This window comes from Prionailurus bengalensis, chromosome A2 (assembly GCF_016509475.1).
Source record: "Prionailurus bengalensis isolate Pbe53 chromosome A2, Fcat_Pben_1.1_paternal_pri, whole genome shotgun sequence".
NCBI classification, from domain to species: Eukaryota; Metazoa; Chordata; class Mammalia; order Carnivora; family Felidae; genus Prionailurus; species Prionailurus bengalensis.
This window is the reverse complement of record NC_057348.1, coordinates 26,891,431-26,904,634: the sequence shown is the minus strand read 5'-3', so window position 1 is coordinate 26,904,634 and position 13,204 is coordinate 26,891,431. Positions and strand designations below refer to the sequence as shown.

Below are 13,204 nucleotides of genomic sequence, written 5' to 3'. Positions count from 1 at the left end.
GTACTTTAAAATTTGTGTCATTTTTCAACGTTAATGAAGCAGTCTGTATGTTTCCATACACAGTCTGTTACAGAAGATACAACTTGTCTGGAAGAACAATGCAGATAGTCCCTGGTCCCTTAGTGTCTGATTACCAGCTTGATTTGTTATCTGCCATCTGGGGAGAAAGATGGGGTATCGAAAGAATGTGTGCATGGCATACTTCTCAGCATATAGCCGAGCAAAGAAAAACCAAAGATGAAAAGTGGAGGACTTGGCAGCTGTTTGTAATCTAGGTCAGCTGTTTTAAGGGGCTTTCATCATGACCGTTTACTGAGCATCCCCTTTGAGCCAGATGGTGATACACCATCGGGATTCTCTCATTGGTCTCTCTCCCACACTAAGAATCCTTTGGCAGAATTGTCTTTCTTTCAGTTCTAGAATGCACTACAGCCCTTCTGCCTTCAGAGTCTTCAAATGCTGTGTTCCCTCCACCTGAATGATCACTCCATCTACTTCAGCTGGCCACTTTCTGCTTATCTTACATGACTCAGCTTAAATGTCTCCTTATTAGAAAAGACTTTCCCTGAGACCCATTACTTCTTTCATAACACCTGGAACTTTTCTTTCAGAACATTTAACAAAATACAATTAAATTGTTATTTATAGTATAATTTATTTCATATTCCCTACTAGATGTGAGTTTCCAAGAAGACCAGGGACAGGGTCACTCTGGCTAGATTCCCAGCCATTAGATAAGCTCCTGGCACATAGGAGAGGCTCAATAAGTATTTGCTAAATGATAAAACGAGTAAGTGAATGAATGAAGGCAGACCATGCCCTCTATGTACTCACAGTTTAGCACTATTTAATTTGTATGTAGGATCTATGCTGTTTTTAGAATTCTTATTTTTTAATTAAGCCATGAATACTAAAAAAATAAAGTGACCTAGAAATTTGACATGGAGAAGGGGTATTTATTGGTGAGCTGGGTGGTGGGGAGCCGAGTTAACTTCCACTCCAGTCTATCAGAACATCCAACTCCCAGGTCGGGAAGGTCTTTCATAGTTTGGTTTCACAAAAATGAGACTAAAGGTCCTTTCCATGTATTCCTCCACAAAGTTTGAGAGTCAGTAGTTGGTAAATGGGCTTATTAATAGTCTTTATTTTAAAATAATAAACCAATAGTTTTTCTTTGATTTTGCCTTCTATTTCAGGTTTTATACTGCCCACAGTTTCCCTCGATGAACAATCTAATAAGTAGTGAGACAATCATGGGTGCAAAGGGAGAGTAGGTACATAGAAAGGAGAGATGACACAGCATTTTACTGTGAAATCTGATTTGCATGTCAACCACATTCCTGTAAAATTCAGACTGGAGTTTTGTAATAGTCTCTGTCTTCGAATTTTGATTCCCAGGGGTTAGCTGCTTATTTCTCGCTAGTTGGAAACTCAGATTTTGTTTGAGATACATTTCAAACTTTGTGCGGCATTGTTCCCTATACCATCCACGCAGTCCCCACAAGCTCAAGTTTCCATGACTTGTCATTATGTGACTGAGAATGCAGCATTTTATTTCAGGGCCTTTTACCCTTCTCTACCTCTTTTAATATAAAATCTTAGTTTATCAATATTAGCATTGTTGTGGAAATTACCTTGTTCTACCTCAGAGGAGTTTGGAATGATATGTCAGATATACATCTGGAGTTAGTTTATTTACTTTTCCAAATGTTTTCTATCTTGAGAGTTTATTTACTCAACTACTTTATATTGATTTTCTAAATGTCAATGACAAATAAGAAATGGACCAACAAAGAACACCTGAAAAGTAAGATTTGTAAATCTACTGCATCTTTAATGACTGGAGCATTAGGACACTTAGAAACCATTACATTACATTACATTACATTGTTGATGGGTATTTAAGTTTTTAGTTAAATGATTCATTTCCTTTTCAAGATTAGAACATTAGGATCTAATTAGGAAACTGCCACAACTTAGGTGCATATAAACCTAACATCATTTGCCTTTATAAATGTGGTTAGAGTTTATGCTTACATAAGATGTTTTTCAAGGGATGCTTGGTTGAATTTTTCTTATTTCTTACATTCACATATACATGCACAATTTTTTTCCACCAGATTCTAAAATTAGAAATTTTACTTATAAAAATTAAACACCTATAGACATTTTCATGTAGAAGAAAATAAAAGCTACACTTAAGCTAAACCATCAAAAGTTATTTTACACTTTGGTATATTTCATTTTAGCCTTTTTGCCATTCACACATTTTATTTATTGATTTTCTACAGTAGAGTTAGAGTTTTATATATATTATTTTCATTTAACCTCCTATCACAAGTCTTTCCCCTATCATTAAGCCATCTTCATAAATAGAATTTCTTGTGGCTCTTTACTGGTAATTCAAGTTGTTATTTTTCAGAAATTATAAACACCTATTTATATAGATCTTCATCTGGGTTTCTGATGTTCTTTTACTTTAGAATAGATTTGTAAAGTAAAACTACTCAGTAAAATGGCACCTACATTTTTAAAGCCTTTTATACATATAGTAAAATTACTTTTGGAATGCTAATACCAATTTATAATTCCTGCTTGCTACATATGATGAGACTTAATATCTCTGCCATAAAAGAGGTCCTACGTACAAATAAGTAAGAAAATAATTTTCTCATACCTAAATGAGTTAAGAACATGAACAGAAGATTTACTAAACTGAAAATTTGCATATCCACATAAGTATATATGAATGATATCAAATCTCATTAGAAATACAAATTACAGTAATAAAAACACTATTTTAATAATAACAAACTGTTCTTTCTTTGAAAGTATTAAAAGGTAAGATGTTAACATTAGGGGAAGCTGGGTAAAGAGTATTAGAAACTCTACTATTTTTGTAACTTTCATAGATCTAAAATTATTTCAGTATAAAAAAGTTTAAAAAATTGCTTTATTCATATAGGGGCTCTAGGTACTTATTCAGTTATGTCATTGCATGTACTGATCTCATATGAATGAGCCAGCGTACTCCCAGAAATCTGCATCAGAGCGCCCCTAACTAGATCTTTTCTTGAGTCACATTTCTAGTATTGAAACATAAGTGTAAAATATATTCAGTGATTGCTCTCATTTATTGCACAAGTCTCCGAACCTGCTGTGTATGTTATACACCTTATCTCATTTAATATTTCATACAGTCCTAGAAGGGAAGCAGTGCAATTACAACACTCATATACAGATGAGAAAGCCAAGGCTGTAAGGTCATGTAACTCGTTCAGAGTTATACTGTAAAAATATTTTACTTTAATTGGTTTCATTTATAAGGTATGTCCATTTGGCAAAAATGACTTACATTTGGGAAATGAATGTTTGCCTCTGTTTTCAGCTGGATATGGGGTTCCCTTTCCAACCAATGAAACTACAGACATTATTCCTCGAAGCTGCCAGCTGACAACAGATGTTCCACAAGTCACACAGCTGCTAAACATGACTAAGCTCCGCCAAACCGAAATAAAATTTGGAGGTCATCCCCTGAATTCAGCAGAATCAGGTATGCACTCAGGCACCTAAATTATAAGCATATTTATTTGTAAGACCAAAAAAAATAAGTAAACAAAAAACAAAACGGAAAAAAACAGCATTGCAATGATGCTTTATAGCTTGAAGTTAAATACTAAGTCACTCCAGCATCGACCCGTGTCTGTGATAAATCATTGTAAACTTCTCTTTAGCAACTAAAATACTTTCTCGGTTTTTACATACCAAATCAAAACATCCTTGGTTATTCCTCTCCTTTTCCTGTATGCTTCCAAGCCCAGCCAATTATCCCTCCTAAACAATCTGTCTCCTACTCTATCCTGTTGCTACTTTCATTGATCTGGTCCCCACCGTGGCCCTAGCCTCCCAGTTAATCTCCACGTTGCTGTCAGAATTGTCTTTCTGACTGTAGAAATAGAAATGTGATCCTGGGGCGCCTGGGTGGCTCAGTCAGTTGAGCGTCCAACTTCGGCTCAGATCATGATCTCGCGGTTTGTGGGTTCAAGCCCCGCATTGGGCTCTGCACTGACAGCTCAGAGCCTGGAGCCTGCTTCGGATTCTGGGTCTCCCTCTCTCTCTGCCCCTCCCCCACTTGTGCTCTGTCTCTCAAAAATAAATAAATGTAAAAAAAATTAAAAAAAAAAAAGAAAGAAATGTGATCCTGTTGCTCTTTGATTAGAGACCTTTAATGCCCTTTCCCACCATTTTAGAAGACAAAATGAAACACCCCTTGGGAACTCACACAAAGCCAACCTCCCCTAGCCCAACCTCCTCCAGAGTTTCATGTCTCATACCCCATGTGTGACTTTCTGACCACTCTCTGTGGGCTTGTACATGTTCATATTTGGGGATTGCTGTTTCTTGGCCTAAAACGGCTGAATCCAACTTCAGCTCAGGTCATGATCTCACGGTTTGTGGGTTTGAGCCCCAGGTCGGGCTCTGTGCTGACAGCTCAGAGCCTGGAGCCTGCTTCCGATTCTGTGTCTCCCTCTCTTTCTCTGCCCTTTCCCTGCTCATGCTCTGTCTCTCTCTCTCTGTCTTCTCTCTCTCTCTCTCTCTCAAAGGTAAAAAAAAAAAAAGCATTAAAAATTAAAAAAAAAAAGAAACCTAATATTCTTCAGCTGAGTGGTTCTCATCTTCCTGTTTGTTAGAATCATCTGGGACATTTTAAAAATAACTTATGTAAAAAAAATTATTTTTTCCTAATGTCTGTGATTCATCTCCAGAGATTCTGACTTAATTGGCCTTGGATGGATATTTAAATGTTTTCAGTGATTCTGATGTGTAGCCTGGGTTGAGAACCACTGGATCACACATCCAAACAAAGCTGTGGCTCAGCTGACACTCACATGGAAGTAATCCTGAGGAAAGTGAAATGATGGTCATAATAAGGCACTTACAGAGAAAGAAGTAGGTCCTGAAAGTATTCAATCAATACTTGCATAAATTTTTATTATAAATAAATATAAGACTTATGGAAGTGTAAGATGGTGCAGACGACTAAGCAAAGACAAGGAGATAGCAAAATGCATGGGTGAGTTTTCTGAGGGATTAGTAAGTATGAAGAATGGCCTCCGAAGGCTGAATGGCTGGGTCAGAAGAATACCTGAAGAGTATTCTCCTCCTACTGTCCTAAAGGAGAGACACAGTAAGGCCCTTTTTAGGAAGATGAATTTGACATCAGGATTCAAGATGAATCTTTAAGTCAGGTAAAACCAGAATTAAGAAATACAACTCAGATGTCTTTACAGCCATCTGAGCAAATAATGTCAGTGATGACCCTGAGTGATGCTACAGGAGAAACACAGGCAGGACTTGTTGATTCCCAGGTAACAGATGGGGAAAAGAGCAGGGTCAAAGTTTGAGAGAGGTCAAAGAAGAATCCAGAGAAAGGAGCTAGCATGATGAAATGAATGAGTTACAGAAATGGACTGTTTCACTCTCTATTTATCCTGGATTTATTTATTATTGGTATATTTTCTATATGTCAATCATCAGCAGCATTACATGTCCTAAATTGTATATTCCTAGAGAATTGGGAACTATTTTGTAACTTTTTCAGTTTAAACCTTGTCAGGGGACTATGTGTAAATAGACACTATATTCCTAAACCCTTTATTATGAAATTTCCAAACTTCCAGAAAAGTGGAGTGAAGACGTAATAAACCCCCATGTTCCTATCACCTGCTTCCATAATTGCCAACTTTAGGCAAGGCATTTTGGTAGCACAGGGCACAGGTAGTGAGAAATTGTGTATTTTTATGGGTACTATCTTTAAGGGGGGCAGGGATAGACAGAGACATAAATGGATGAAAAAGATCTCACTAACCAGACAGCTGCTGTAAACACCTCAGGTCACAAATCAATCTTAATGGAAGATTCACCACAGAATGAAATGAGTAAGAGTGTTTTTGGGTTTTTTTTTGATAATCAAACACTCTATCTGTATCTGATAGGCTGTGAATGCTTTCAGTAACAGTAATGACTAAGCTGTAAAGCCTATCAAATATAAGAGCAATTGTGAATACTCGTTTTTCTTTTATCTCTCTGGCTTAATGTTTTAAGAATTAATTATGTCTTTATTTTTTTTTTTTCTGAAATTTATTGACAAATTGGTTTCCATACAACACCCAGTGCTCATCCCAAAAGGTGCCCTCCTCAATACCCATCACCCACCCTCTCCTCCCTCCCACCCCCCATCAACCCTCAGTTTGTTCTAGTTTTTAACAGTCTCTTATGCTTTGGCTCTCTCCCATTCTAACCTCTTTTTTTTTTTTTTTTCCTTCCCCTCCCCCATGGGTTCCTGTTAAGTTTCTCAGGATCCACATAAGAGTGAGACCATATGGTATCTGTCTTTCTCTGTATGGCTTATTTCACTTAGCATCACACTCTCCAGTTCCATCCACGTTGCTACAAAAGGCCATATTTCATTTTTTCTCATTGCCACGTAATATTCCATTGTGTATATAAACCACAATTTCTTTATCCATTCATCAGTTGATGGACATTTAGGCTCTTTCCATAATTTGGCTATTGTTGAGAGTGCTGCTATGAACATTGGGGTACAAGTGGCCCTATGCATCAGTGCTCCTGTATCCCTTGGATAAATTCCTAGCAGTGCTATTGCTGGGTCATAGGGTAGGTCTATTTTTAATTTTCTGAGGAACCTCCACACTGCTTTCCAGAGCGGCTGCACCAATTTGCATTCCCACCAACAGTGCAAGAGGGTTCCCGTTTCTCCACATCCTCTCCAGCATCTATAGTCTCCTGATTTGTTCATTTTGGCCACTCTGACTGGCGTGAGGTGATACCTGAGTGTGGTTTTGATTTGTATTTCCCTGATAAGGAGCGACGCTGAACATCTTTTCATGTGCCTGTTGGCCATCCGGATGTCTTCTTTAGAGAAGTGTCTATTCATGTTTTCTGCCCATTTCTTCACTGGGTTATTTGTTTTTCGGGTGTGGAGTTTGGTGAGCTCTTTATAGATTTTGGATACTAGCCCTTTGTCCGATATGTCATTTGCGAATATCTTTTCCCATTCCGTTGGTTGCCTTTTAGTTTTGTTGGTTGTTTCCTTTGCTGTGCAGAAGCTTTTTATCTTCATAAGGTCCCAGTAATTCACTTTTGCTTTTAATTCCCTTGCCTTTGGGGATGTGTCGAGGAAGAGATTGCTACGGCTGAGGTCAGAGAGGTCTTTTCCTGCTTTCTCCTCTAAGGTTTTGATGGTTTCCTGTCTCACATTTAGGTCCTTTATCCATTTTGAGTTTATTTTTGTGAATGGTGTGAGAAAGTGGTCTAGTTTCAACCTTCTGCATGTTGCTGTCCAGTTCTCCCAGCACCATTTGTTAAAGAGGCTGTCTTTTTTCCATTGGATGTTCTTTCCTGCTTTGTCAAAGATGAGTTGGCCATACGTTTGTGGGTCTAGTTCTGGGGTTTCTATTCTATTCCATTGGTCTATGTGTCTGTTTTGGTGCCAATACCATGCTGTCTTGATGATGACAGCTTTGTAGTAGAGGCTAAAGTCTGGGATTGTGATGCCTCCTGCTTTGGTCTTCTTCTTCAAAATTCCTTTGGCTATTCGGGGCCTTTTGTGGTTCCATATGAATTTTAGGATTGCTTGTTCTAGTTTCGAGAAGAATGCTGGTGCAATTTTGATTGGGATTGCATTGAATGTGTAGATAGCTTTGGGTAGTATTGACATTTTGACAATATTTATTTTTCCAATCCATGAGCAGGGAATGTCTTTCCATTTCTTTAAATCTTCTTCAATTTCCTTCAGAAGCTTTCTATAGTTTTCAGCATACAGATCCTTTACATCTTTGGTTAGATTTATTCCTAGGTATTTTATGCTTCTTGGTGCAATTGTGAATGGGATCAGTTTCTTTATTTGTCTTTCTGTTGCTTCATTGTTAGTGTATAAGAATGCAACTGATTTCTGTACATTGATTTTGTATCCTGCAACTTTGCTGAATTCCTGTATCAGTTCTAGCAGACTTTTGGTGGAGTCTATCGGATTTTCCATGTATAATATCATGTCATCTGCAAAAAGCGAAAGTTTGACTTCATCTTTGCCAATTTGGATGCCTTTGATTTCCTTTTGTTGTCTGATTGCTGATGCTAGAACTTCCAGCACTATGTTAAACAGCAGCGGTGAGAGTGGGCATCCTTGTCGTGTTCCTGATCTCAGGGAAAAAGCTCTCAGTTTTTCCCCGTTGAGGATGATGTTAGCTGTGGGCTTTTCATAAATGGCTTTTATGATCTTTAAGTATGTTCCTTCTATCCCGACTTTCTCAAGGGTTTTTATTAAGAAAGGGTGCTGGATTTTGTCGAAGGCCTTTTCTGCATCGATTGACAGGATCATATGGTTCTTCTCTCTTTTTTTGTTAATGTGATGTATCACGTTGATTGATTTGCGAATGTTGAACCAGCCCTGCATCCCAGGAATGAATCCCACTTGATCATGGTGAATAATTCTTTTTATATGCCGTTGAATTCGATTTGCTAGTATCTTATTGAGAATTTTTGCATCCATATTCATCAGGGATATTGGCCTGTAGTTCTCTTTTTTTACTGGGTCTCTGTCTGGTTTAGGAATCAAAGTAATACTGGCTTCATAGAATGAGTCTGGAAGTTTTCCTTCCCTTTCTATTTCTTGGAATAGCTTGAGAAGGATAGGTATTATCTCTGCTTTAAACGTCTGGTAGAACTCCCCTGGGAAGCCATCTGGTCCTGGACTCTTATTTGTTGGGAGATTTTTGATAACCGATTCAATTTCTTCGCTGGTTATGGGTCTGTTCAAGCTTTCTATTTCCTCCTGATTGAGTTTTGGAAGCGTGTGGGTGTTCAGGAATTCGTCCATTTCTTCCAGGTTGTCCAATTTGTTGGCATATAAGTTTTCATAGTATTCCCTGATAATTGTTTGTATCTCTGAGGGATTGGTTGTAATAATTCCATTTTCATTCATGATTTGATCTATTTGGGTCATCTCCCTTTTCTTTTTGAGAAGCCTGGCTAGAGGTTTGTCAATTTTGTTTATTTTTTCAAAAAACCAACTCTTGGTTTCGTTGATCTGCTCTACAGTTTTTTTAGTTTCTATATTGTTTATTTCTGCTCTGATCTTTATTATTTCTCTTCTTCTGCTGGGCTTAGGCTGCCTTTGCTGTTCTGCTTCTAGTTCCTTTAGGTGTGCTGTTAGATTTTGTATTTGCGATTTTTCTTGTTTCTTGAGATAGGCCTGGATTGCAATGTATTTTCCTCTCAGGACTGCCTTTGCTGCGTCCCAAAGCGTTTGGATTGTTGTATTTTCATTTTCGTTTGTTTCCATATATTTTTTAATTTCTTCTCTAATTGCCTGGTTGACCCACTCATTCTTTAGTAGGGTGTTCTTTAACCTCCATGCTTTTGGAGGTTTTCCAGACTTTTTCCTGTGGTTGATTTCAAGCTTCATGGCATTGTGGTCTGAAAGTAAGCATGGTATAATTTCAATTCTTGTAAACTTATGAAGGGCTGTTTTGTGACCCAGTATATGATCTATCTTGGAGAATGTTCCATGTGCACTCGAGAAGAAAGTATATTCTGTTGCTTTGGGATGCAGAGTTCTAAATATATCTGTCAAGTCCATCTCATCCAATGTCTCATTCAGGGCCCTTGTTTCTTTATTGACCGTGTGTCTAGATGATCTATCCATTTCTGTAAGTGGTGTATTAAAGTCCCCTGCAATTACCACATTCTTATCAATAAGGTTGCTTATGTTTATGAGTAATTGTTTTATATATTTGGGGGCTCCGGTATTCGGTGCATAGACATTTATAATTGTTAGCTCTTCCTGATGGATAGACCCTGTAACTATTATATAATGTCCTTCTTCATCTCTTGTTACAGCCTTTAATTTAAAGTCTAGTTTGTCTGATATAAGTATGGCTACTCCAGCTTTCTTTTGGCTTCCAGTCGCATGATAAATAGTTCTCCATCCCCTCACTCTCAATCTAAAGGTGTCCTCAGGTCTAAAATGAGTCTCTTGTAGACAGCAAATAGATGGGTCTTGTTTTTTTATCCATTCTGATACCCTATGTCTTTTGGTTGGCGCATTTAATCCATTTACATTCAGTGTTATTATAGAAAGATACGGGTTTAGAGTCATTGTGATGTCTGTATGTTTTATGCTTATAGTGATGTCTCTGGGACTTTGTCTCACAGGGTCCCCCTTAGGATCTCTTGTAAGGCTGGTTTAGTGGTGACAAATTCCTTCAGTTTTTGTTTGTTTGGGAAGACCTTTATCTCTCCTTCTATTCTAAATGACAGACTTGCTGGATAAAGGATTCTTGGCTGCATATTTTTTCTGTCTAGCACCCTGAAAATCTCGTGCCAATTCTTTCTGGCCTGCCAAGTTTCAAAAGAGAGATCAGTCACGAGTCTTATAGGTCTCCCTTTATATGTGAGGGCACGTTTACCCCTTGCTGCTTTCAGAATTTTCTCTTTATCCTTGTATTTTGCCAGTTTCACTATGATATGTCGTGCAGAAGATCGATTCAAGTTACGTCTGAAGGGAGTTCTCTGTGCCTCTTGGATTTCAATGCCTTTTTCCTTCCCCAGTTCAGGGAAGTTCTCAGCTATTATTTCTTCAAGTACCCCTTCAGCACCTTTCCCTCTCTCTTCCTCCTCTGGGATACCAATTATGCGTATATTATTTCTTTTTAGTGTATCACTTAATTCTCTAATTTTCCCCTCATACTCCTGGATTTTTTTATCTCTCTTTTTCTCAGCTTCCTCTTTTTCCATAACTTTATCTTCTAGTTCACCTATTCTCTCCTCTGCCTCTTCAAGCCGAGCTGTGTTGGTTTCCATTTTGTTATGCATTTCGTTTAAAGCGTTTTTCAGCTCCTCGTGACTGTTCCTTAGTCCCTTGATCTCTGTAGCAAGAGATTCTCTGCTGTCCTGTATACTGTTTTCAAGCCCAGCGATTAATTTTATGACTATTATTCTAAATTCACTTTCTGTTATATTATTTAAATCCTTTTTGATCAGCTCATTAGCTGTTGTTATTTCCTGGAGATTCTTCTGAGGGGAGTTCTTCCGCTTGGTCATTTTGGATAGTCCCTGGCGTGGTGAGGACCTGCAGGGCACTTCCCCTGTGCTGTGGTGTATACCTGGAGTTGGTGGGCGGGGCTGCAGTCAGACCTGATGTCTGCCCCCAGCCCACCGCTGGGGCCACAGTCAGACTGGTGTGTGCCTTCTCTTCCCCTCTCCTAGGGGCGGGATTCACTGTGGGGTGGTGTGGCTCGTCTGGGCTACTTGCACCCTGCCAGGCTTGTGATGCTGGGGATCTGGCGTATTAGCTGGGGTGGGTAGGCAAGGTGCTCGGGGGCAGGAGGGGCAGGCTTAGATCGCTTCTCCTTAGGTGATCCACTTCAGGAGGGGCCCCTCTTCCGTGGGCCTCTCGTCTGCGTTTGGCTCCGGCGACTCTGTTCTGCTAATCCTCTGGCGGTTTTCTGGGTTATTTAGGCAGGTGTAGATGGAATCTAAGTGATCAGCAGGACGTGCGGTGAGCCCAGCGTCCTCCTAAGCCGCCATCTTGCCGCAACTCCTAATTATGTCTTTAAATGAAAACACAAGTCTATATCTAGATTTTTTTTGGTATCTTTTTTAAACTTAAAGTTCAAGGACACATGTAATGCCTGAGATTAAAGAGGAATTTGAGTAAATGTCAATTGCATCATTAACTCAATATTATAATTAAACAGAAACTTTTTCGTAGGCCATATTTGATCCTAACTTGTAGAAGAGGATATTAGTATATATTTTGCAAATTCCATGAATGGGATCTCAATTGATAGTAATAGTCAACTTGAGTCATGTATACAGAAAATTAATAATCATCATCTAATAGCAAACTTCTCCTGCCCTGTGCATTCCAGTTTCTATTCCTTTATAACCATAAGGGTTATGATTGTTCCTCTTAACGTAAATCCCATTGCACATGCAAGGCAGCTAAGATTACTTGAAAATAGAGTAGTCTCCCTTTATCTGAGGTTTCAGTTACCTGTGGTCAACTGTGGTTCACATCCTTGTGATGTATCCTCAGAAAGCCAATAGTAGCCTAACTCTAGGTCACACGCCTACATCATCCATCTCACTTCATCTCATCATGTAGAAATTTTATCATCTCACATCATCATAAGAGTGGTGAGTACAGCACAATAAGATATTTTGAGAGAAAACATATTCATGTAACTTTTATTACAGTATATTGTTATAATTGTTCTATTTTATTATCAGTTATTGTTGTTAATCTCTTACTGTGCCCAATTTATAAATTAAACTTTATCAGAGGTATGTATGTATAGGAAAAAAACAGTATATATGTGGTTTGGAATTATTCATAGTTTCAAGCATCCATTGGTGGTCTTGGAACGTATCATCTGGGGATGGGAGGAGGCTACTGTATATTGAACTTTGTGGTTCTCTTTCTACAAATACTTTGCAGTTGCTAATTTTGTCATTTGTAGGCTTTGAAACTTACTATAAATGAATATAATTATAATTATTCTTCTCTGTATAAGATATTTTATTTGAAAGGTGCAGCTAATGAATAATGCCCAAGGGCAGACTTTCTAATCTTGGAAAAGCCAGAAGATATTTCTTCATTTTAACTATTTGTTTTTGTGTCTGTCTGAAAAATGGATTCCCCATGATGAGATTTTGAATTGCATGAGAAAATTACTGTGTGCTCTTATAATTGACTGTACAGTACTCATGCCAATTGTGTTTTTTATTATAAATGCACACACTGAGAGCCCAGTGAAGCTGCCACAGAAAGAAGTAGTTGCTTCCTATGGATGCTTTCTAGTATGTTCCCTTGAGCAAAAGAGGAAACCTTGAAGCTTCCATTTTAGAGTGCGTTTTGCTGAATGTCACATAACTTGATCAAGAGCACTAATAAAATTAATAAGATAATTGTGTTTCCCAAAAGCCAACATTCCCACACTTCTGCTCTGTTCACTTTGTCAGTTCCCAGTGCACATTAGCTAATGACTGTTAGCCTGCAGAGAATTGTGGGGTCTTTAATGATCTTATTTTCATTAATGGGACCCCAGTTTAATTGAACCAGAGAATCTGTCTGGTTATTGAAGTTGAGCATTCGGCTACTAATGACAAGATGCAATGG

General features: G+C 38.3%; 1 protein-coding gene across 5 annotated transcripts in view; it reads left to right on the top strand.

The window, feature by feature from the left end:
• CFAP20DC (CFAP20 domain containing) overlaps positions 1-13,204 on the top strand; it is a 239,001-nt gene that overhangs the window by 121,013 nt on the left and 104,784 nt on the right. For all 5 annotated transcript variants that reach the window (XM_043587804.1, XM_043587807.1, XM_043587805.1 and 2 more), the window contains exon 7: positions 3,389-3,553. In XM_043587804.1, coding sequence (XP_043443739.1) covers positions 3,389-3,553 — 165 coding nt within the window. The remainder of the gene's footprint in view (positions 1-3,388; positions 3,554-13,204) is intronic.